Source organism: Meles meles, chromosome 11 (genome assembly GCF_922984935.1).
Source record: "Meles meles chromosome 11, mMelMel3.1 paternal haplotype, whole genome shotgun sequence".
Lineage (NCBI taxonomy): Eukaryota > Metazoa > Chordata > Mammalia > Carnivora > Mustelidae > Meles > Meles meles.
Window position 1 is genome coordinate 927,875 of NC_060076.1, and position 22,599 is coordinate 950,473.

Genomic DNA, 22,599 nt, shown 5'->3' on the forward strand with positions numbered 1-22,599 from the left:
CCGAGGCAGGAAGGCGGACCCTCTGCCTCGCTCAGGACCCGGACACGGGATGCCCCTCATGTGCCCAGTTGTGTCCCCGCAGGAGGGACCCGGCTCGGCAGAGTTCGCCCCGCGGACGGGCTCGCTCAGCCCCCGCAGCCCGGCTCCAGACCTAGCCGCCCAGCCCTCTGCTCGGCTCACTTCTCACATCTGTGAAGGTGCGCCCCGGCCCGCGGCTTCCGAAGGAAGCTGGTTTTGCTCTCGCTGTTGGGGGGGGCTCCCCCCGCCCACAAAGTGCACAGCCACCGCGGGAGAGCCAGCCCTCCCCCAGGGCAACCCCCTCAAAAAGGAGAAACACACAAGGCGCTTAGTCTCTGTGGCTGACTTGTCAGCAGCCAGTGCTGGGACAGACTCGTCCTGGGGGCGTCCCAGAACTGCAGTGAGGAGGATGCCAGCCTCCCCCGCCAAAGGTGTCTTGAAGGGCCAGCCCGGAGCCGGCCCCCAGCCGTGGGAGCCTGTGCTGAGCGCTGCTGGTGGAGAGCCATGGTGGTGACCAACACGCGCGGGACACAGCGTCCTCTGCCGGCAGACATGGACCACCGTCTCCGTGGCCGTTCGTCCTGTGTGCACTTGGAGAGATGAGCAGAAAGTCCTAACAGTGGTGAGAACAGAAGAGGAAGGGACATGTTCACTACACACACACCCCCGGTGTTATAACTGATTGAAAGACATTTGTGTTTTAAGCAACAGAAGCTCACTTCAGAAGCTCTGGAAAACACAGGAAAATACCATGAAGAAAGCAAAGATCACCCCAAATTCCCCCACCCAGAAGCAGCTCGTTCCCTACTCCATTTAACACCCTCCTCCCTTCAGCCAACCTCAGAAGGTAAATGCCGCATCACACCCCAAAGCCAAAGGCCCAGGCGACCACGTCACGTGCAGAATTTAAAAATGCCCAGGCTCAGGGCAGCTGGGGGGCTCAGTCGGCGGAGCATGTGACTCTCCATCTTGGGGTTGTGCGTTTGAGACCCACGTTGGGTGTAGAGATACCTAAAGAAAAATGCCCAGGCCGTCCCTAGCCTCTGCCCACCAGGCAGACCTGGCCCCAGGGCCTTTGCACCAGCCAGACCCTCGTGGACCAGCTCCCTGCCTCTCCCAGGTACTTGGCATCCGCCTGGGGCTTCTGGAGGTCCCCGGGTCTCCAGAGAAAGATGAGTCTCTCCCCTGGCGGCCTTGTGCTACCGGCTGGACGGAGGGCAGGTCCCAGGGGCCACCTGCGGCGCCAGGCCGCACTGCCCCGGGCCTCGCCTCCTCGCCCCGCCCACACGGGCGCCGCCGCGGGTCTGCGCTCGCCGCCTGCCGGCCTCCGCGGAAACTGCCGCCGGGCCCGGAGCCCCGCGCACCTGCTCCCCGCGGGGGCTTTGCGGGCACCGCCTCGCTTCACACCCGCCAGCCGTGCGTGCGCAGCTTCTCTCACGCCCGGACCCGCCAAGGGGATCGCCTGGCCAAGGCCCCCGGTGTCTGGGAGGCTCCAAGGGTCCCTCCGGGCCTCTGTCCGCCCTGCCACGCGGGCTCGCCTGCACCCCCGCCCGCCCCGCCCGCCCCCCCGCCGGCCCTCCTTGCTTCCCGGACCCAGGACACAGCCCTCAGCATCCCCGCTCCGGCCCGCGGCCTCCCTTCTCTCCGGGGACCCTCCCGCTGCCCCGCCGCCCCATCGCCGCGGTCCTCGGGCGGAGCCCGACTGCGGCCGAAGCGAGTCGCTCCCCGGTGCCCCGTCCCATGGCCCGTGCTCCCTCCGGGGGTGACGACCCTGCCGTCTCCCGCCCACGGGCCTCCCCAGTCCTCACCGACGGGGATGGACGGGTCCTTCTCAGCGCCCCTCCACCACCAGGCGTGTTCAGGGAGGACAGTGGCCGGAAGACAAAGCAGTAAAAATGTGCTTTGTCTGAACTTCACATACACGATCGTGCCAGCAAAAAAGAAAGCAAATACAGTCAACAGAGGGTATAAAAAAGGAAAAAATGATGGATTAAAACTTTCTTTACTTTGTTGTATTTTCTCAAAAACAAGGGAATACTTATACCAACACCTAAATTTTTCCACAGTAGTGAGCGTTAGGGCCCGGTCTCTGTTTTTGAGGCTCAACGTCTGCAAATTTGACAACGGTTTTGTCGTGATCGATCCTTTTCTCCGTGTCACGTTCAGTACACAGCCAGCCAGCCACGTGTGCCATCGATTTCTGCCCATCGTTGGTCAAAGGACACTTTTCATTAAACTTAATTCTGGTAATTTCCTGCAAAGCCACGGATTAGGGATAACCTTATGAAAGATACACCTGGCGGGGGGCCGAGACGCTGCTTCCACTGCCTTCTAGAAACTGGGCTTCCACCCATGTCTGTAAACACAGCCAGTCCTCCGGGCTTTCAGACATCTCGGCAGCAGGAAGGTCACTCAGACACTGTCACCGCATGGATGTGGTCTCTCTCTCTCTCTCTTTTTTTTAAAGATTTTATTTATTTATTTGACAGACAGAGATCACAAGTAGGCAGAGAGGCAGGCGGGGGGGTGGGGGGGAAGCAGGCTCCCTGCCAAGCAGAGAGCCCGATGTGGGGCTCGATCCCAGGACCCTGAGATCATGACCTGAGCTGAAAGCAGAGGCTTTGTCCCACTGAGCCACCCTGGTGCCCTTTTTTTAAAAAAAATTCTTATTTTTTTTTTAAAGATTTTATTTGAGACAGAGCAAGAGCGAGCAAGAGAGAGCACAAGTAGGGGGAGGGGCAGAGGAAGAGAGAGAAGCAGGCTCCTCGCTGAGCAAGGGTTCGATCTCAGGACCCCTGGATCATGACCTGAGCCAAAGGCAGATGCTTCACCGACTGAGCCACCTGTCCCTGAAAGGGAATTTAAAAACAGAAACAAGAACGTTAGGGTCTCAGTGACAGACTGTAACATCTTAGCAACAGGGGTTCCTGGGAGTGGAAGCTGACAAGAGAGAAGATGTCATAAAAAAAAAAAAAAAAAAAGCACAAGAAAATATCCCGAAGTCAAAGGGCATTATTTTCCAAACTCAGAAGGCCCAAAGTGCTGAGCAAATGATTGGGGTAGAAAACCACATCATGAAATTCTACCCCTATTCATAAGAGCTAATGAGGGAAGCAGCTGGTGCCCATGGGTGGACAGATGAACAGAACGAGGACTGTGCAGGCAATGCAAGTGTCCCCCACAGAAAGGAAGGAGGGTCTGACACCTGCTGTAAGACCCGTGAGCCTGGAGGACACTGCTAAGAGCCAGTCACAACAGGGCGAGTACTGTAGCGTTCCACTTGCTGGAGGTTCGTAGACGAGCTGAAACCGCAGAAGGTAGAATGGTGCTTGCCGAGGGCTTGTGGTGGGCTGGGGGGCAGGATGAAAAGTTAGGGAAGGGGGACAGAATTTCAGTTCTACAAAACGAAGTTGATGGATAGGGACAGTTTCTCAACAGCGTAAGCGTATCTGATACTAAGCTGTACGCTCAAAATGGCGAAGACCGTAATTTCGTGTTAAGTGTATTTTACTACAGTAAAAAAAGATATTTTAGAGGGGGAGGGGCTCGCACAAAGGCTGGCCTGCCAGGAGAGGGAATCACAGAAACACTTTAGCGTCTGTCTGGCGCCCTAACCGTGAATAGTCCTTAAATGTGTGAATAATCCTTTCTCCTTGAGGTATGCAGACTCTCACATTCATGACATTTTACTAGACAGTTTTTAGTTGGTAACAGTGCTAGTTTTTCATTAGGAATACAATATTTAAATTTTATCTTAGAAATACAGAAACCGCTCAGTTTTTTGCCTTCCCGAAGGCAGCAGAGTCGCTTGCTCGTCTCCGTGTATGCAGGAAAAGGGGTAAGGCCGGTGGACGGCTTACTGCAGCGACATGGGCAGAGGGTCATTAACGTGCCTGGCGTGGCACCCCTGGAGGGAACACGGATGCCTCCCAGAGCTGGTTCTCGTGACACCTGCTCCAGCTGCAGGCCCGAGGCTACCTGTCCCGGGACGCTGAGGAAGTGGGAAGCACCCAGAGCCAGGAGAGGGTGTGCTCAGGTAAGCATAGGCGTTGGGGGTGGGGTACAGACCCCTGCATCCCCCGTGTCCTGGTCAGAGAGACTGCCACGAGGGCAGAGGCACGGGAAGTCTTTGCAGCCTCAGGCCTGGGATCCAGACCAAGGCTAGATGGCGGCGCCCCGCACAGAGGACACCGAGGTCTGGGTAACCGTTCTCTGGGTCTGAGCCCACCAGGGCAGTTACGACACTACGGAGCTGATGCAACGTCTCCCGCCGAGATCCCAGCAGTGGGTTCTCATGGCCAAATGTCGGTGAAGCTCCTGGACTTATTTTAACCACCATTAGTTAAGACCACGGCCTCTTTCCACGTGGGCTGTTCCTTTATCCTTCTTCCTGGCCGATCACAAGCGCTTTTGGGATCCCACTAGGGCAACCCTGAGTGGGGATGTGCTTAGCTGGCGTTTATGAGATGTTTTATGATGCTCAGTCTTGCCGGCCTTTCCTGGGGCGGGTGGTCTTCTGTGGCTGCCAATTACCCCCTGCACAGCATAAGCCCGTGGACGTGAGGAAGACACAAGACTTGTGGCGTGAGCCAGAAGCGAGTCTGCGAAGCGGGAGCGAGGACTTGGTTCCCCCAACAGCAGGGCAAACCAGCAGCCGGCTCCTCTGGTAAGCGCTTCCGTGACCAGTAGGAACGACGTAATCCACCGGACGCCCTTCTGTCCGGGTGGAGACCGCACTCATCAGACTCCTGTCTGCGCAGCATCATCCTGCAGGAGCGTCTGTGCGCGCCCCAGGGGTCAGCCGCGCCAACATCAGGACCAGCATGGGACACGGATCCTACCAAACGCCTGGGGAGCGTCCGAGCAGTCCTGGTTTTTCACAGGAACAGTTCGGCAGAGTCATGGCGCGGCGTCCAAGAATACAGCCGAAAACGCACGCAAAAGCGTGAAGGAGACGCACTTGTTAACTCACACGAAGGGTATTTCCCCCAGTTCTGTGCTGCCTGTGCTGCGTGCCAGACCGTCCGTCCCTCCGTTACCGCGACGGGCCGTCCACTCTGCAGGGGAAAGGGAGGCGCGCTTCGCAGGTCACGCGAGCTACACACGGAACGAACACCGACTCTTGTAACGAGCCTGTTCCTACGGTTTCCGCGTTTTCAGACGCTCCAAGTGCGCAGGCTCGAGGCCCGCCCCAGCCCCGCAGCGGCTCGGACCCGACGGCAGGGCGCACGCGGGGCGGCCGCACAGAGCACGCACCCTGCGTCCGAGACCGCGACAGCTCCCCGCAGTCCCCTCCGCACCGGCCGCGGCTCCGGGGGTCCCGTCCTCCCGGCGCGCCCCCAGGCACCGGCCCCTCCCACCCGCACCCTCTCCCTTGCGCGGCCGCACCGCACCCCTCCTCCTCCTCCCTTCCCGTACCCGCGCCCCCCTCCCCTCGTAGCCCCGCGCCCCGCCCCCAGGCCCCCGCTCCGCTGCGGGGCTCCCCGCTCCCCCGCCGCCCGCCCGCCCGCGGCCGCCCCTCCGCGCCCCGACAGCGCGCGGCCCCGACGTCTCCCGCCCCACGTCGCGCGCCGCCCGCCGCCCGCGGGGAGGAGCCGGGCGCGGATTGGGCGCGAGCCGCGGGAAGTGCCCGCCCCCCCCGGGCCGCCGGCCAATGGGGAGGCGGGGGCGGGCCCGCGGCCGTCGCCGGAAGCGGCCGAGCGACGAGGGGACGTCGCGTCGCCGGGGCTCGAGCAGCTGCCGCGGAGCCGCCGGACGGACCGCCGGACCTGCCCGCCCGCCATGGCCGAGAGCGACTGGGACACGGTGACGGTGCTGCGCAAGAAGGGCCCCACGGCCGCCCAGGCCAAGTCCAAGCAGGTGCGGCGCCGGGCGGGCCTCGGGACTCAGGGCGGCCGGGCGGAGGACGCGGGGCGGGGCCGGGGTGCGGGGCCGGGGGTGCGGGCGCGGGCGTGGGGCGGGGCGGGGCGGGGCCGGGGACGAGGCTGGGGGGACCAGCCAGGGCCGGGGGTGAGGGCATGGCGCCCGGGATGAGAGGCCGGAGACCGGGGCAGGGAAGATGGCTGGGCGGAGCCGGTGCGCGACAGAGGTCGGGTGGGGGAAAGGGCCAGGGGCCAGGGAGAAGGGGGGCCGGGGCACAGGGCGTGGGAGGACCGGCGGGGTGGTGGGGGCGTGGACCGCTGGACCGGGAGGGCTGTGGGAGGGTCCCCCAGTGTTTGGGGCCAGTGACGCTGCGTGATGGGGAGGCCCAGGTAAGGCCCCAGACCGTGGAGGCTCTGAATGCCGCCAGGGTGGGCTTGTGGCCAGTGACAGCGGGGAGGGGGGTGAACCGGCCGGGGGAGGGGGAGTGCGCCCGGCCGGACTGGGGTGCAGATCCGGGCGGGTCGTGTTGGTGCACCCGGGTCTCCTTCACCAGTGCTTGGCCTGCCCAAGGCTGGCTGTGGAGCGTCACTGAGGCCTGTTTGGGATGCGGGCAGCCCCTGTCCCTGCGCCAAGGTGGCCTAGAGACCCAGGGCACAGGTGGACTCTGCTTCTGGGTCACTGGAATGAAGGTGACAGGCTCTGAGAGGCACAGAAGGTTCCTAGCTTGGCTTCTCCACTCACAGTTCACGTGTGAGTCGGACGCAGGTGCGGAGGGGCTGGTCAGGGCCCCTGCTGAGTTTGTACCCTCGGGGGGCCTTGGGCCTGCACCCGCCTGCCGGGTCTGGGCCAGGACTCACTGCAGCCCCAGGAACTGGCATTCCCTGACCTGCCCTGAGTTGCTCGCTTGTGGGGTCAGAACCAAACCCACTGTCCTTTTTCCCCGAGGAAACGTAGCAGCGCGAGCTAGGAGTCACGTGGACACGTGTTGGAAGCGTCTCTGAACGTGCCTTCCCTGGCTCGGCCCGTGGCCTCTGTGAGGCGTCCCAGTCGTCAGGAAGTACCTCTTCCTAACATTTGGCCGGTGGAGGTCACAAGGTGTTGGTCTTGCTGGCGACGTTTGGGGGCATGGGCCGTGGCTCTCGTGTTAGGAGTCGGAGTGGCCGGGGAGTCTGACACCAGCCAGTTCCGGGCGCCCCTTGCTGCTTCTGCGGGAGCTCTGTCGGCGGCTCGGGCTCGGGGTACCGGAGGGCGGAGGGTTTTGTATGCTGAGCTTGGGCCTTCGAGTCGGCCTCGCTCGTCTGGCTTGGACGGAGCTTCAGGACACGAGCTGCGGGCCAAGCCGCCTGGGCTGCACAGGCCCCGGACATCCACAGCAGACTGACCGGCCCACGGCAGCCGGCGCTGGTGTCTACAGATCGGATTTTGACCGGAAACTGTGTCCGTGTTTTTAGGCCATCTTGGCGGCTCAGAGACGAGGAGAGGATGTGGAGACATCCAAGAAATGTGAGTAGTGTGCTTCCTCACCAAACACGGGGTGCTGTCGGGCGCTCTCCGCACTAGGCATTGGCGCACCCGCCATGCCCCCGGGGTGTCGGAACGGCTGCGGGGGGCTGGAGGTGGGCTGGGGTCTTAGCAGAGCAGCGGTGCTGGGCGTAGTCAGGCGAGAACTCACACCAGGTTCTGCGCCCCGTGCTCTTAAGCCCGTGGGGTTCCCGTGTTTTGATGCCTGGCTTCCCAGGTCCCCGTGGCACAGGCCGCCTGTGGGCCTGCTTCCTGTTCTGAAATGGCTCTGTTGGGGGTTCGTGGCAAACCCTTTGCTGTGCTTTCGCCTCGCGCCGGTGCAGGGGCCGCTGGCCAGAACAGACAGCACTCAATCACCAAGAACACGGCCAAGCTCGACCGGGAGACCGAGGAGCTGCACCACGACCGCGTGACCCTGGAGGTGGGCAAGGTGATCCAGCAGGGCCGGCAGAGCAAGGGGCTGACGCAGAAGGACTTGGCAACGGTGAGCAGGGCCCTTCCTCCCAGGGTGCGGCCGGGCGGGTGGGAGGTCGGTGGTCAGAACGCACCGCCGCATGGCTGGGGGCGGCTTTCAGTGGCCCTTGGCCCTGGGACCCCCTGGGGAAGCTGTCTTGGGCAGCTGTCTTTTCCTCTTGAGTGTGGCATGGCTTCCACCGTGTGCAGACCCTGGGGCCTCTGAGGGCGGGCACCTAGGAAGGCCCTTGGCCCACGTGTTGCCATGGAAGGCGGTGCTCGTGGCGACTCCCTTGGCTGTGTGCTCATTCTGTGACCTGCTCTTGTTGGAATTGTCACGTGCAAAATCCATCTCTTTAGAAAATCAACGAAAAGCCGCAGGTCATCGCAGACTACGAGAGTGGACGGGCCATTCCTAATAACCAGGTTCTGGGCAAAATCGAGAGAGCTATCGGTGAGTGTCCTTGGTCCTTTATCGGTCCCTGCTGCTGCTGCCTGACCAGGTACAGGGCAGCTACGAAGCACAGGAAGGCCCCTGAAGCTGCGGAATTCTCCAGACCCTTAAGAAACTCCTGAGTCTGTTGTCTGAGTGTCGTCGACCCCCCCAACCCTGGCTTTCACGTTTCCTCTATCCCCCTGCTTTGTTGCTGGCCAGCGCCCTTTGGGCCTGTGGATAGAAGGCTCCGTGGCTGCCCTGTGGTGTCAGTGTGGCCCCGAGCACATGGAGCTCCCAGAGCACTGGAGCCCTAGTTCTGGGAGGGGACAGCTGCCCTCTACCCTGGAAGGTTAGCAGGTGCCCGGACTGTGGGCTGAGCCCAGCCAGGACTGGAGGGGGTGGTCCTTGGCCTCCTTGCTCCCTCCCTGGCTCCTTCCTGTGGAGGAGGGGCTGGTGCTCGAAGGGTAGCGTGGGTGCTGCTGCCGCTTTGGGGGCGATGGCCGGGAGCGCTGTGCTGCTGTCCTGCCTCTCGGGTCCTGGAGTGGCCGCCGCGGCGGTGAGTGGGCCAATGGCTCTTTCAGGCCTCAAGCTCCGGGGGAAGGACATCGGGAAGCCGATTGAGAAGGGGCCAAGGGCGAAATGAACACAAAGCCTCGAAATCAGTGCGTTCCGGCTGATCTCGTCTGGCTGGTTCCCCTTGACCACCAGCGCCAGCGTGGGTCTCTTCATGTGGCCGAGCGGAACGCAGGGCGTTAGCCCTGCCCAGGACCTCCCTCTACCCATACCTGCTGTCAAACAAAACCTTGCAAAGTATTGCTTCTCCTGATCTTTTCTCCTTCCCATCCCCAGTGTCTGCCCGGTCTTGGGGTGACTCCCCGGGGAGCTCTGAGTGGGACCACCTCACGCTGGCGGGGGCTGTGGGGTGGGGCGGCCTGATGGGAACCGAAGATGCTGTCTCCAGTCCGGCTGAGAAGCCAATAAACGATTGTCGCCCTTCCTGCTGGTGGAGAGTCCGTGCTGTGTCGTGCGGTCCGCCACGCCTTCAGCACGCCACTCTGGCCCACGGCGTGGGAAGACACGGGTTTCGCGACACGCCGTGTTGGGGGCGGGTGTGTGCCTGAGGACCGTGAAGGTCACTCTGCAGTGCGGTTTCCTTGTCACCCTTTGCTGGGACAGTTTGTGGGCGTTGCCTCGGGGCACCAGACCCGTGTGCTCCTCTGGCTTGGGCTCTCCAGTGGCCTGGGATGGCAAAGCAGGGGAGCCTTCCGGCGGGCAGGAGAGCACCTGGCTGTGAGGGTGCCCGGGGGGACCCTTCCTGGGTTGGAAAGATTCTGCTCCGTTTTATTAGGGAGGGTATGTGGCACACCAGGGGCCCTGACAGCTCAGAGACGGGGGCGGCCGGCCTTCTCAGAGCCCGTGAGGAGGGCAGGAACCTCAGCTTGGCCTGCCAGCGACCTCAGCGGCATCACAGGGCACCGAGTGACCTCTGCTTTGGGACACATTCTGGGGACCACTTCAACTTGACCGTGGGCTGGCGGACCTGGGGACCCTTATGACACAGGACGTTTACCGTGGGACAGCGAACATGGGACCTTTATTTAGAATCGTGGACACAGCAGAGCATTGCCCCCCGACCCAGACGCACTCTGTGCCCCTTATACCCGGTTAAGCGTTTGCTCCTTGGTCTGTCACCTGCACTGGGCGGGGGGGGGTCTCTCCCTGTCCTAAGTCAGATCAGAATCACCCAGCAAGGCGGGGATGAGGCTCGGGTCAGGATCCCATGGGCTGGGCTGGGCCACGGCCACCTGAGTGTTGGGGTGCCTGCCGGGCCTGGGGCAGGGGCTTATCAGGGTCCCACTGTGTCTGTCTCTGGTGCCTCTGGCCCTGGGTCCTGTCTGGTGTGGTCACTGAGTCCCTGAGATGCGTGGGAGGCAACCCCCAAGCACATCCTGTCAGCCGCGGAGCCCTGGGAGCCCTCTTCGCTGCTGACACAGCGGGACGCACGGACCTCAGCCAGTACGCGGGGGCTGCCCGCACAGGCCAGGGCATTTACTGTTGGGGTGAGAGCCATCCCCAGGCACGTGGGTGGCAGTCTCTGTGCAGGGTGACAGCCCGGGGGCTCCAGGGATCCTGGGGGAGAGGCAGGTCTACTCCCTGGCTGGGGCTGCGGTCGGGGGAGGGGTGCTTGTCCGGGGAGCCAGGCTCTGGGTCATCTACTGGGGGTCGGCGAGCGAAGCCGGCAGGGTGACGTGATCCTAGATGGCAGGAGGGAGCCTGTGAGCGGTGGGCCGGGCAGGCCAGGCCAGGAGGACTTCCCCGCAGTCCCCCCCGCCTGCTGGCCTCACCCAGGGGCACCTACCGCATTGAAGACAATGTTGTCAAAGCCCTGGGCCCCGGCTGCTGTCTCGGCCCGGGAGGGGCAGCTCCCCTTTTTCTGCAACCAGCGCCATCCCCCAAGTCCAGTCAGCAGCAGGACAATGAGCAGGAGGAGGGCGCTGCCGACGACGGCTGGCACCTGAGCGGCCAGCGCTGTGTCCCCTGCGGGCCGTGCACGTGAGCCCTGGGCCTCAAGCCCTGCCCATCAGCCCTACCCCGACAGCTGAGGACATGTGGGATGGCCCGTCCTTGAGGCCCCAGCAGGCTGGAGGGGGGCGCCGGGCTGAGGCCAGGGACCTGGCAGGTAGCTGCTCTGTTCAGACCCGCCCCTTTGTCACCGAGAGACAGTAAGAGCTCCACAGCCAGGCTGGTGGCCGTCTCTGGCGTGACGCGACACCTGCTGCAGGGTTGCGCAGCGCCTGCCCCCTCCACGGGAGTGAGGACATGCAGTGCGGGTCCAAGAAGGGGATGTAGACCCGGCTGGGCCCCCGAGCGACCAAGGACCACGGTGGCCCAGCCCAGAAGGGGAGGAGACGGGTGCCTGCGGGGCTTGGTTACTGTGGAGTCTTTCTTCAGCTCAGATGGTGCTCTCACCTGGCTCGCCCTCCCTGCTCGGGGAGTCAGCTTGAAAGTCCCTTCTTGTGTCCCGCCCCCTGCCCACCGGCTCTCTCACGTGAGCCTTCTCTCTTGGCATGTGAATAAACCTTTAAAAAACGGAGTGGACAGTGGGGGAGGGAGGGAATGGTGCGGGGCCCGTCTTGGTGACTTTGCTGGCCTCTCGGGCCGGAAGCCGGGCCACTGGCAGCCACGTGGGCCATGTGCTGCTGTGCCCGATGGGGGCCCCGAGCGCGAGCAGAGTGGGCGGACCTGGGCAGGGCTCACCTTGGCTGGATGTGGGCCGCCGGCAGGGCTGCCCGGCCAGATACTCCACGTCGTCCAGGGCGATGGGCCCCAGGGCCGGCTGGCCGCTTAGCGTGGCTTCAAACACGATCTGACCGGGCGGGAGAAGGGGTTGCGTGGGCTAGAGGAGGCCGGCCCTGCCGGAGGCCTCTGGGATCTCCAGGCTCAAGGGCCGCCAGGCCTCACCTGGAACTCCTCGGCACTGACCACCTCCACGTGGCCTTCCAGCCACTGGTGCCGCCGCTGTGCGCCGGCGCTCCACACGGCCAGCTGGCCCCGCTCGCTGTTCAGGATCACCCTCAGCTCCCCCTTGTCTGCAGGCGGGGGTCAGGCAGGTCAGGGCTGCTCCTGGCCCCGGCTCTTCCTGCCGCCCAGGCGCCGGAGGCCCAGCCACACTCACAGAAGTGCTCCGGAAAACCCACGTGGTACCAGAATCGGAGGCAGGAGGCCTTGGTGGCAGGCAGAGGCTGGCTGCGCAGCCAGGCGGCCCGGCCCCCTGGGCCCAGCACGCCGGTTTCAAAGAGAACAAAGTGGCCTGGAAACGAGAGAGGGCAGGGCTCGGGGCTGCCTGACGGGATGGAGTGCACGCACGACCTACGGGAGCCGTGACGGGAGCCTAGACGGGCGAGGCTCGGTGGCCCACGGTGGGGTGGGGCGTGTGCCTCTGGCCGTGTGTGGGGTTCTGGGGCCCCTCCCCCGGCTCAGACCCACCTGCTTCTGTGCCCAGAGTGTGGTCCACGGGGGGCTGGGGGTACTGGGAAGGTGTGGCCCCGCTGCTCCAGTCCCAGCTAAACCCTCCCAGGCTGGGCCGGGGCAGATGGCTCCAGCCGCACAGGCCAACCTCGAAGTCACAGGAAGCTGCGAGAGAGCTGGGCAGGTCAGCAGGGCTGCCCCGTTTCCCCTCTCTGGTCCAGGGCCGGGCCAGGTGTCTTGGGGTTGGCATGGAGCCGGTGTGGGGGCCAGGTGGGGTGGGCTCCCACCTGGCAGGGGGCAGGGCCCGTCCTGGAGCAGCAGGTCGTCTAGTGCGATGTAGGACCGTTCCACACCAGCGGCGACCGCCTCAAATACCACCTGCACGGGCACAGGGTGGGGTCGCCTCGCGGGGTCTGGACCGCCCTCGAAGGGGAGAAGGCCCCCTGCCTCCCACACTCACCTTCCAGGCTCTCTCAGCCTGCACGTCCACACTTCCCAAGCGCCAGGCAAAGCCCCCGTGGGCACTGAGGCTGAGCACCTGCTGCCTCCCGGCCTCCTCCACGTGGACCTGCAGGGTGCCTGCCGCAGCACACGGCCAGCCTGGTCAGCAGCCGCCACAAGGAACAGCCCCTCGGGGGCTCCCAGGCAGCCCCTGCCGCCCCTCACCTGGGTTTCTGAGGCTCAGGTGGTACCAGAAGGTCAGGCAGGCGGGCTGGGTCAGAGGCCGGTGCACCTCTGAGGTCAGGGAGGCCACGTGGCCACGGGGCAGGGCGTGTGGGCTCGTGTCCACCACCATGTAGTGTCCTGGGAGGTGCCAAGGTCAGCCCGCGTCTGACTCCCCCTGGGCACCCCCGACCCCCGCCACGTACCCTGAGCTGTCTCTGTGGTGTGGTCGGTGCGGGGGCCCCAGGAGGCACGGCCCGTGGCATTGGTCTGTCGTGTCCAGAGGCCTTGGCCGCTGCTGGAGAAGCCACAGGCCGAGTCCTCAAAGGAGCACCACCTGGAGGCCCAGCAGGGCCCCGGCCGCACGGCCACGTCGTCCAGCGCCATGGTCCCGTGGTAGCCGTCTCGGAGGCCCTGGAACAGCAGCTGGGGGCCAGGGGCGTCAGCGGCTGGGGGCTTGCCCGGCCTCCCCGCCCCCCCAGGCGTGGGGCCTCACTTGGTACTTGGCGCCGGAGCCCGCCTGGTGGTGCAGGGTGGCCCAGGCCTGGTGCCAGCAGTTGCCGTGGGTGCCGCTCCGCGACCACAGGAGGGTTTCTGCCTCTCCGTCCCGCCTCACTGCTAGGCGCAGTGTCCCTAGACGCAGGGGAGGGTAGGAGAGGGCCAGAGCCCGGCTCCTGGGGGCTTCCTGCCTCTCCTCCAGGGCTCTGGAAAGGCAGAACCGGGAGCCCTCACCCAGCCCCAGGGTCACTCACCGATCTGGGGTCCGTGGAGGTGGTACCAGAAGGAGAGACACTCTTGGGTGGCTGCTGGGGCCTGGGGCTGGGTGAGCAGGTGGGCCCCGGGGCCCCGGGCCGGGGGGTCCGTGGGATCCAGGAGCAAGAAGTAGCCTGCCGTGGGGACACCGGGCTGAGCTGCAAAGACGCCAGCTTCCGGGATGGGCTTGGCCAGGGTGGGTGCGCTGCCGTCCACCCGCCCCCTGACTCTGAGAGCTGCTCCCAGGCCTGGGTGCCCCCACCCTACCTTGGCCCGTGGTGTGGTCGTATCCAGGCCCACGGCTCTGGATTCGGCGCCAGTGGGCATCTGTGAGGTGGCCGGAGTGCCAGCCGCAAGTGTCCCGCTCGAAGTTACAGGAGACCTCTGGGGGGGACGGGGGGTCAGCACAGCCCAGCGCCGCTAGGCCCCCCCCGTGTCCTGACGGGGTGGGGGCTCCCAGGGGTCTGTCTGGGTGGTCTGCGTGGGAGGCCCCTGGGGAGGGACTGGGACCTGAGTCCTTCTCAGTGGCCATCACGGGGCTGCAGTCCTCCAAGGTCACATCGTCCACTGCAGCACCCTGCTGGCCAGGGCCGTCCAAGTCCACCAGGCTGACGAACTCCAGCTGCGTCAGGAGCACAAGGGAGGGGGCTGTTAGGTCAGGCCTGGCTCGGTGAGCACCGCCCCCCCGCCCCAGGCTGTCCTCCTCACCCGGAAAGGCCGGCGGCGCGCCCCGATGAGGACCGTGGCCGCCTTCCAGCCCCTGCTGCTGCTTGGGGCCTGCCACACCAGCTCCCGGCTGCTGCCCTCCACCACGACCAGGGCCAGGAAGCCTGGGCGAGGGGGTCCTGCTGGATCCACCCGGCCCGCCCCCCGCCCCCCTCCCGCAGGGTGCACTGGGGAGCTCTCGCCAGCCCCCGCTTGGTACCTTGGGGGTCACTGTGGAAATAGTAAGCCATGCGGAGCTCACAGCGGGGACCCGTGGGGCCCAAGGGAGGTGTGAGGACCCGGGCCTCTGGCGTCAGTTGTCCCCAGGCCCTCTGCAAGGACAGGAAGTGCCCTGAGGAAGAGCGAGGCTGCTCAGAGCCAGTTCCTGCCAGGGACCCCCACCGCAGACACGGTCCCTAGTGCGAAGAGGCAGAGTAAGGACCCCTATGGGGGCACAGTCCGTGGGCCTCGGGCCTCACCCACAGCAGCTCCACCGCCGTCCGCGCGGGGGCCTCCACTCTCCTGGGCCTGGAGACGCCCCCACTGCAGCCGCCCCACACTGGCGTCCTCCCAGCCCCCGGCCGCAGGGGGCTCGAAGTCGGTGGTGCCTGGAACAGCAGCCCCGCTGAGCGAGAGGGTGCGGAGGAAGACGGGCCCCGCCGCCCGCCCCCGGGGGACGCCCCTCACCGCATTCCTGCTCGTCCTCGCCCCCCTCGCACTGGGGCTGGAAGTCGCAGAGCTGCTCCGGGGGGACGCACAGGTCCCCACACGAAAGATGTCCTGGCTCGCAGAAGTCCCGGGGCAGCAGGCTGGACAGCTGGGGCCCAGGGGCCGGGGCCCAGAGCCCAGGGGGCGGGCCGGACATGTCTGTGGGGGCAAATCAGGGGTCAGGCGGGCAGGAGTGGCGCTCCTGCTGGGGAGGGAGGGGCTCCCAGGCCCACCTGGGACTGGCTGGCAGTGCTCCGACAGGATGAGGTCATCCAGGCTCACCACGCCGCCGGGGCCGGTGTGCCCAGTGAGCAGTATCTGAGGGCATGAGGGGCGACTCAGGGCACACCCCAGCACCCTCTGTCCTCCCCAGCTCTGCTCCCTCCGGCCCACCCCCGCCTTGTACTTTCCATGTCACTGGACACCATCTCCGGTCACCGCCCTCCCGCAGCCCCGCGAGAGGGGCTGTGATCGTGACGGTTCCTTCCCTGGAGGGTGACCTGATAAGCAGACCGGCCGTCTGCTGCGGCAGCCCAGAGGGACCCCGGCCAGCACCCTGCCCCCCGAGCTCCCCTGCTCGAGCTCCGTGGGCCCTCCGGACCTCCCATGTGCCCACCCGCCCCCCCCCCCCCAGCCTCTGCGCCCTCTGGCCTCACCCGGAAGGGGTGCTGGCTCTGGATGTCCACCCGGTCTCGGACCCAGGCGGCCCCCAGCTCCCCACGGCGCCTGCGCAGCAGGACGGGGCCCTGGGGGGAGCCCGGGCTCTGCGTCTGCAGGAACAGCTGCAGGGAGCCGTCCTCGGACCCGTGCAGGTGGTAATAGAAGATGAGCTGAGAAGAAGCCGGGGATGGTGAGGGAGACCTGCCGGCCCAGGCCCCGGGGACAAGCCACCCTGTGTGCCCTGCCTCACCGAGCAGTTGTGGGCCCCCGACGCTTGGAACTCGGGGCTGGAGAGGACGGCGGGGGCGCTGGGCTCGGCCACGGAGACCAAGAAGGAGCCTGGGGAGAGACAGGTGTGGGCAGGGCCGGCGGGGCTCTGCGAGGTGAGGGCCAGCGCTCCCAGGCGGGCCTCACCCTGCATGCTGTTCCGGCTGTGGTCCCGGCGTGGCCAGGCTGGCTGCCCGGCGCCCGCACTGTGGTTCCGGGCCCAGCCCTCCGAGTGGTTCCACGGGCCCAGGCCCGTCTCAAAGTCGGTGGTGGTGTGGCGGCCTGGAGGACGGGGGCGGGGCGCTCAGGCTGCCAGCGGGGCCCCTCCCCCCCGCCCCCCACATTCTCTGGATGGTCCACAGCAGCCCTCTAGCTCACGGCAGGCGGGCGTGTCCTCGTCTGAGCCGTCCCCACAGTTGTCCTCTCCGTCGCATAACTGATGGGACTCCACACAGGCCATGTTTCCGCACTGGTGATGCCCCAGAGGGCAGTGTGCCTGGGGGGCTGAGATGGGCGAGGGGCAGCCCATCACCCTGACCCCAAACCGTGGGGCCCGGGGCAGTGGGGGGAGAGGATCGAGACCATCCGAGTTGGGTGTGAGCAGGTGAGGGGCCCCTGCTAACACCCTGCCACAACCCCCCCCGGTGTGGGCCCGTGGTGGGGAGCCTTACTGGGCAGCCCACAGCCCCTGAAGACCACATCGTCCAAGGCCACGGTACCCCTGTGGGTCACATTTCGAGTGGCAGAGAAGGTCACCTGAAAAGAGCGGGGTCCTTGGGACTTAAGTCGAGGCTCAGACCCTCCCTGCTGCCCCCAGTGCCCAGACCATGCCCAGCTCACCTGGAAGTCGTCCCGGATACGGCCGGTGGCCACCACCAGCTCCTGCCAGCCTGGGCCCCAGGGCCCGGAGCTCTGCCACAGGGTCAAGGTCTCGGCCCTGTGGGTCAGCTCTAGCCGCAGCTCAGCCACATCTGGAATGGGGGGCGGGGGGTCCCCGGGGCAACTCAGGCCCCAGGGCTGCCCCCAGCCTGCTACCTGGGTCCGGCCCTCGGACACTTGTTCCTCCTGCTGGGTAGCCTCCCGGGCTCTGCAGCAGCCCTCCTTGCCTTCTGGGTGTCTCCCCTCGGGCACCCCCACCCCAGCAGTAGGGGCCCGGGCACCCACCTCCAGAGGCCGCGTGGAACCAGAGCCTCAGCTCACAGGTGGGGGCTGCGTCGTGCAGGACGGGGGAGCGTAGGACTGCTGTGGAGGCCTCTTTTCCGCGATGGGCACCCACAGCCATGTACCAGCCTGGCCCAGCAGAGAGGTCAGGACATGGGGCTGGGAAGGAAGAGGGGAGGGGATGCGTGGAGACCCAGCCCGGCCTCACCAAGGTCCGTGCCGAGCGTGTGGTCTGAGCGAGGCCCCAGAACCTCCAGGGAGGCTCCTGCCCTGTCTCGGAGCCAGCTGTAGCCTGAGGTGCTGATGTCCTGCCAGCCGCACGGGTCCCGCTCGAAGTCGCAGGCGAAGGGGGCGCCCAGGGTGGGCGAGGCTCCGTGGTAACCTGGAGAGCGGGAGGTTAGTGGCTGCCTGCCAAGGGCCCGCCCGCCCGCCCCCTGCTCGGCCCTGGCTCACCGCAGCGGGTCTCGTCGGAGCAGCCCGGGCAGTCGCACACGAAGTTGCATGTGGCCTCGCGGGGAGCCCTGCAGGTGCTGGGGACCCCGGTCCCGCCGAGGGGCCCAGCTGCCGACAGAGAGACAGCTGGGTGGCCGGGGCAGGGTGGCCCCCAGGCCCAGGCAACCCACGATGCTGTCCACCTGCTCTGGGGCCCGGGGCCAAGAGGTCAGGTAGGGAGAGGGCTGGGTCCTGCCACCTGGGGCTCCCAGTCAGGCCCAGGCAGAGTCCATCTGGCGTGGGGCGATGGGAGCACCGGGCCAAGGGCCCCCAGCAGGGGACAGCGCCTGAGGACAGGAGCTGGGGCAGCTGCCAGGAGGGGCCCCCGCCCTCTCCTCAGCCTCCGTGTGTCTGAGAGAGGTGGACTAGGGTCTTGCCTTGGGACCTATGGACACTGGGGCCAGAGGAAGCAGAATTCTTGCCCCTGTCCTGGCGACTTGGCCTGCCCACTCTCCCCACCAACTTCACCCGGGGCCCCGCACCCCTCCTCCCCTGCAGGCCCGGCACCTGTGCCCGGCCCCGCTTTAGCAGCCAGAGCCGACAACTCACCCACGAGCAGGACCAGGACAGGCAGGAGGCAGCCGGGCAGAGGCATGGCCGGGCCAGCGGGAACAGGCGGTGTGCGCCCTGGGCGACCTGTGGCCCTTTTGCCCGCTTATCTGCCTGTGGCCCCGCGGGCTGACTGTGCGGATGGCAGTGGGGCCCGGGCCCCTTCCGTACCTGCTGCCCGTCGGAGGGCCCCACCCCGCGTGGGTGAGGATGAACATCCGGCTGTAAAAGGGTCCAGGAAAGGGGCCCCTGGCCGAGGTCAGCTCCCACCTGCCTGGCTCCCTCAGACCAAAGGTCGGGCCGCAGTCATTGTGCCCCCTGCCGCCCGGGCCTGCCTGCTGGAGGCCCGGCAGGGGTGGGACAGGCTGCGGCCACATCGCCGACCCTGTCAGGCTCTGAGGTCTCCTGGAGCTCAGAGGGGGGCCCAGCGTGATCTGACTGTGTCCCTGGCCCCAAGCACCCAGGGGCTTCATCCCCCGTAACTCAGTCCACGGCTTCCAGGTGGCTTAGACATGTATAAATGACAGTCACTTATCCGATGACCATTCCGGGCAGTGTGGCTGGGTGCTGCCAGGCAAAGACCCCGGCGTCTGGCCGCCACTGACCACAGTGAGACACCGGAGCTTGTCTCGTCATCGGCGACGTGAGCTCACAACAGCACCTGCCCGGAGCGGCGCCCCGGAGGCTCCCGTGGGCTCACAGAGGGCGTGCACATGTGATGCCCCTGTGCTCACAGGGAGCCGCGGGGACAGGCACGCTCAGCGGTGTCTGGCTCTCCCCTCCCGATACCATATGCGCTTGCCACAGCTGGTCCCCCACCGCCCTGCACGGGGAGGAGGGGAGGCGGTCCCAGGAGGGGGGCTCCCAGCTCCAATTCTGAGGCCTCAGCCATTTATTTGGAGAAGGAGCCGAGCAGGTGCCCTGGGACCTGGTCTTGGAAGGGGTCCTGGGTCACGTCACGCATGACCACCAGCAGCAGGTCAGGCGGAGACACTGACGTCCGCTGGCCCCGAGGGACCGGGTGCTACTTCCTTGCGCAAGGGCTGAGTTCCTCCCAAATGTCCTTGGACAGAGGAGCCACTGTGGAGGCATCAGGCCATAAAGAGGGGTGGCAGTGCAGGGCCCCCTTATCAGACCACAAAGGGCTGAGTGTGCACGGCCACTCCCTGGGGCCCCCGGAGGTGGAGCCCAGTGAGGGGCAGCCCACAGGGGCCCTGTTGTTTCCAGGGCCAGCTCCGGCTCTCTGCCACACACCCCGAAACAGAAAAATCAAGACACACAGCACCTGGGCGACAGCACGGGTAATAACATTTTTAATTCCTGTGGGTGAGGTAAGCGGGGGCACTTGGGCCAGGCTGGTGTCCTGTCCAGGGGGTACAACTGGCCCCTTGGGCAGGAGGCCTCAGTAGCCATCATCGGTCCAGGTGACCTCGTAATCAGGGTATACAGCTTTGATCTTCTCAGTGGAGATGGAGTGTTGGGCACGACCGTAACCCTGGAGAGAGAAGCCAGTGTTACAGACCCATCCTGGCTCTGGGTGTCCATCAACAGCAACACCAAGCAGCCGACTTGGGGGGCATCCCCGGGTGGAGCCAAACACGGCCATCCCTCCCTGCCTGCCCCAGGGAGCTCTCCTGCAGAAAGGTGGCTGCCAAGGTGAGCCAGAGGACTATCCCAGGTGCCAAGACAGTTGGGGTCACCACTGTGGCTTGGAGAAGGAAGTGGGAGAGGATGCTGTGCTTCACCCCAAAACTTGGAGTGCCTCCAAGAGCTGGAGGGCTGTGATGGCCCAGCCAGGCCTCATGTAGGAACAGGACACGGCCCCCGGGGGGGGGCTGAGGGGCAGGCAGGGGCCTCCCTCCCACTCCACGTGGGAAATGGGCAAGCCACCGGAGGGAGGAGTCAGCAGCTGACACAGCCCAGAGACCCCAGCACTGCAGGCCTCCTGGGGGCAGGGCTGTGAGTGCTCGTGAGAGCTGGTCTCCCACGGACCCGGCGTCGGGGCTCACCATGGAGTAGCCGTACACGTGGATCTTCTTGTCCTGGCTGTGGTGGGAGATGCGCCCGCCTCCCAGGCACTCACAACTATAGCCCTTCTTCTGGATCTCGCCCGATACCTTGTCATAGATGTCAGCTGGGACAGGGAAGGCGGCTCAGCACCGGCCGCGGCCCCCGGGCGGCCAGGGCACGGGACACTCGGGCTCGGAGCAGCTTCTTCCCCGGGAGAGCAGCTCCTCCAGGCTGGGACGCCATGAGAGGGAGGAAGACGTGCACCCGGGCAAGAGCGCCGGTGCTAGGAGACAGGGTCGGGCCCCGGCAGCCCGTTGCCCTCCAGGACCCTGACTCCCCTGAGCCAGCTCAGGGTCAGACCCGGCACAGGATCGCCTCTCGCCCTCAGCCCCGCCCCCGAGCCGGCTGGCCCCGCCCCGCCCCGCCCCCGAGCCGGCTGGCCCCGCCCCCTGGCCCGCCCCGAAAACGCTCTCCGGCTCCGCCCTCACCATGGTACTCGGCCCACTTGTAGCCGCGCACGATCTCCTTGCTCTCCCCGGCCTCGGAGGGCGGCGCTGAGTGAACTCGAATCAGCACGTACTTGAAGACGCCGTCGGAATCGATGTCCACGTCGGCGATCTGGGCGAGGTCGGCCGCCGCCATGTTCCCTGCAGGCCGCGGCCCTTCCCCCAGCGAGCCCGGGTTGAGTCATCCCCGAGGAGGCGGGCTCTGGGAGTCCGGGACCAATCGCGCGGGAGCATGCGCGCTGCGGCCCAGAGCCTCAACCAATCGTGCCGCCGACCTGCAGCACGGCCTGGCCAATGGCAATCTAGCTCCTTGCAACTCTGCGGCCACGCGGGTCCCCCTTAAAGGAGAACAGCGAACCGCAGTGGGTGGTGGTCCAACGCGGCCCAGCGGGCAGTTCCTTTCCAGCGGGTCTGGGAGGCGGGGTGGGCGGCGGGCATGGGGGCGGGCTCCTTCACGGGGGTTCGGCGGCCCGTGAGGCCCTGACCTCTTCTCCTCGTCCCCCCACCGTCCATGTCCCAAGGCCTCCCTCCCCCTCCTCCACCGCGTCCCAAGTCCTCCCTCTCCCTCCTCCCGCCGCACCCCAGGCCCTCCCCGTCCCCCCCTCGCGCCCAGCCCGTCCGGGGCCCCCCTCCCGGTCCCACCCACGCCTCCCCTCCCCCAAAGAGCAAGCGCTGCCACATTTGAGTTGTTTTACTTGGTTCGAAAGCGTTCGCCCCTGGACATAATCCCGGTCCAGGGTCACTCCTGGCCAGCCTGCCCTCGGGCGTCGGGCGGAAAGCTGGGGCCCGCGGCGGGCCTGGCAGGCCGCGAAGGCGGGTGGAGCGAGCGGGGCGCGTGGCCGGTGCACACGCGCTGGGCCGAGGCGGGCGCGCGGGCGTTGTGGGGGGATGGGCGGGAGTGCACGAGGCGGGGGCGAGAGCCGGGAACAGAGGTGTGGGGGCGCTCGCGATTCAATTGATGGTCTCTTCTGGCCGCGACGGGGAGTGCTGGGAGCTCCGGGAGGGCTGTTGCGAGGCCCGGGACTACGGTCACTCGCCCTTACGGAGCCAGGGCGATGGGCGCTGCCGGAGCCGGAGCAGGAGCCGGGTCTCCAGCCTCGCGCCTCCAGCGCAGGGCATAGGGCGAGGCCAGAGCAAGCGCGAGGGGCGGTCGGTGTGGCCACACCCCCATCCCTCCGGTGGACCCCGCCCTGGTCAACTAGCTCGGCCGGGCGCCCGCTCCCAACGGGGAACGTCCAATCTTTTTGTCCTCCCTACGTTGGCGGGTCGGGGCCCCTTCTGGTCCGCCTCCGCGGTCCCTCCCGCTCATCCATCCTGTGCGTCTTCTCCCGCCCTCCCACTCTGCCCTGGCACCCACCTAGGAGCCTCCTGTCCGTGTTGGGCAGACAGCCCGACTCACGCCCTGCCAGGACTCAGCTCTGGGCTGGATCCTGCCAGCGCCCGCACCCACGTCCTCTTTCCCCCTCCCCGGGGGTCCCCTCCTCTGTCTTGGTGTCTTGCGCCATGCCTGAAGACCTGCGGGTACCCCTCCATTGCTGCTTGTCCCAAACTCTCCTGCAAGGGCCCACGACAGGGCGGCCGGAGGGCGGGCAGCGCCCCCAATGTGCGCGCTCGGGGTCCCGCCGTGGTCTCTCTAGCCCGGGCTTGAGCCAGCGGGAACGGGCCGTGCAGGGCCCCCACTAGCCTTTTCTGCTCGGGACACGAACACCTCGGGACTAGTCAGGGTGTCCTCCAGAGAGGAACGGCCTCCGAGCAGGACGCACCCCAAAGCACAGGAAACGGGCGGAGGCATGTAAAAGGGACGGGATTAGGCTCTGGTCAACCCGGCCTGGGGAGGTTCCCGGGAGGCATCGTGGGCGTCAGGGA

At 66.2% G+C, this 22,599-nt stretch overlaps 4 protein-coding genes across 6 annotated transcripts; 2 read left to right on the forward strand and 2 right to left on the reverse strand.

Moving 5' to 3' along the window:
* The first annotated feature begins 5,700 nt into the window (after positions 1 to 5,700).
* EDF1 (endothelial differentiation related factor 1) lies at positions 5,701 to 9,286 on the forward strand. Its single transcript, XM_046021747.1, has 5 exons — positions 5,701 to 5,877; positions 7,332 to 7,383; positions 7,725 to 7,885; positions 8,215 to 8,308; positions 8,872 to 9,286. The coding sequence occupies exons 1-5, from the start codon at positions 5,800 to 5,802 to the stop codon at positions 8,931 to 8,933; spliced, it is 447 nt and encodes a 148-aa protein (XP_045877703.1). The 5' UTR covers positions 5,701 to 5,799; the 3' UTR covers positions 8,934 to 9,286.
* Positions 9,287 to 9,763: 477 nt separating this feature from the next.
* Positions 9,764 to 18,396, reverse strand: MAMDC4 (MAM domain containing 4). Of its 2 annotated transcripts, none has more exons than XM_046021769.1 (29): positions 18,218 to 18,396; positions 17,630 to 17,737; positions 17,385 to 17,558; positions 17,180 to 17,305; positions 16,856 to 16,986; positions 16,687 to 16,771; positions 16,394 to 16,519; positions 16,163 to 16,297; positions 15,999 to 16,087; positions 15,745 to 15,918; positions 15,322 to 15,406; positions 15,068 to 15,247; positions 14,860 to 14,988; positions 14,601 to 14,732; positions 14,384 to 14,505; positions 14,186 to 14,297; positions 13,943 to 14,059; positions 13,675 to 13,809; positions 13,419 to 13,555; positions 13,129 to 13,348; positions 12,926 to 13,063; positions 12,720 to 12,838; positions 12,547 to 12,637; positions 12,278 to 12,424; positions 11,967 to 12,101; positions 11,753 to 11,880; positions 11,549 to 11,657; positions 10,650 to 10,828; positions 9,764 to 10,545 (listed from the first exon to the last, which is right to left on the reverse strand). In XM_046021769.1, exons 1-29 carry the CDS (start codon positions 18,261 to 18,263, stop codon positions 10,504 to 10,506), a joined length of 3,651 nt encoding a protein of 1,216 aa, XP_045877725.1. In that variant the 5' UTR covers positions 18,264 to 18,396; the 3' UTR covers positions 9,764 to 10,503. The 2 variants fall into 2 exon arrangements, with proteins under 2 accessions (XP_045877725.1, XP_045877724.1); XM_046021768.1 differs by having other exon boundaries at positions 14,384 to 14,520.
* Positions 18,397 to 19,508: 1,112 nt separating this feature from the next.
* PHPT1 (phosphohistidine phosphatase 1) lies at positions 19,509 to 20,888 on the reverse strand. 2 transcript variants are annotated; one of them, XM_046023662.1, is made up of 3 exons: positions 20,716 to 20,888; positions 20,227 to 20,351; positions 19,509 to 19,712 (listed from the first exon to the last, which is right to left on the reverse strand). In XM_046023662.1, the coding sequence occupies exons 1-3, from the start codon at positions 20,867 to 20,869 to the stop codon at positions 19,620 to 19,622; spliced, it is 372 nt and encodes a 123-aa protein (XP_045879618.1). In that variant the 5' UTR covers positions 20,870 to 20,888; the 3' UTR covers positions 19,509 to 19,619. The 2 variants fall into 2 exon arrangements, with proteins under 2 accessions (XP_045879618.1, XP_045879617.1); XM_046023661.1 differs by lacking the exons at positions 19,509 to 19,712; positions 20,227 to 20,351 and adding an exon at positions 20,358 to 20,645 and having other exon boundaries at positions 20,677 to 20,888.
* On the forward strand, positions 20,888 to 22,499 carry LOC123953422. Its single transcript, XM_046023660.1, has 2 exons — positions 20,888 to 21,072; positions 21,429 to 22,499. The coding sequence occupies exon 2, from the start codon at positions 21,692 to 21,694 to the stop codon at positions 22,379 to 22,381; it is 690 nt and encodes a 229-aa protein (XP_045879616.1). The 5' UTR covers positions 20,888 to 21,072; positions 21,429 to 21,691; the 3' UTR covers positions 22,382 to 22,499.
* Positions 22,500 to 22,599: the final 100 nt, after the last annotated feature.

Bases quoted from the DNA above. Each gene is read 5' to 3' on its own strand.
- LOC123953422 (XM_046023660.1), top strand. From the start codon at position 21,692: ATGGTCTCTTCTGGCCGCGACGGGGAGTGCTGGGAGCTCCGGGAGGGC.
- PHPT1 (XM_046023661.1), bottom strand. From the start codon at position 20,869: ATGGCGGCGGCCGACCTCGCCCAGATCGCCGACGTGGACATCGATTCC. The intron at 20,646-20,676 runs GGGGCGGGGCCA...CGGGGGCGGGGC, and splicing joins GCGTTTTCGGGGCGGGCCAG to GGGGCGGGGCCAGCCGGCTC.
- MAMDC4 (XM_046021768.1), bottom strand. From the start codon at position 18,263: ATGCCTCTGCCCGGCTGCCTCCTGCCTGTCCTGGTCCTGCTCGTGG. The intron at 15,407-15,744 runs GTGAGGCCAGAG...TCATGCCCTCAG, and splicing joins AGAGCCAGCACCCCTTCCGG to ATACTGCTCACTGGGCACAC. The intron at 11,881-11,966 runs GTGAGTGTGGCT...CCCCGCCTGCAG, and splicing joins GGGTTTTCCGGAGCACTTCT to ACAAGGGGGAGCTGAGGGTG.
- EDF1 (XM_046021747.1), top strand. From the start codon at position 5,800: ATGGCCGAGAGCGACTGGGACACGGTGACGGTGCTGCGCAAGAAGGGC. The intron at 5,878-7,331 runs GTGCGGCGCCGG...CCGTGTTTTTAG, and splicing joins CCCAGGCCAAGTCCAAGCAG to GCCATCTTGGCGGCTCAGAG. The intron at 8,309-8,871 runs GTGAGTGTCCTT...TGGCTCTTTCAG, and splicing joins CAAAATCGAGAGAGCTATCG to GCCTCAAGCTCCGGGGGAAG.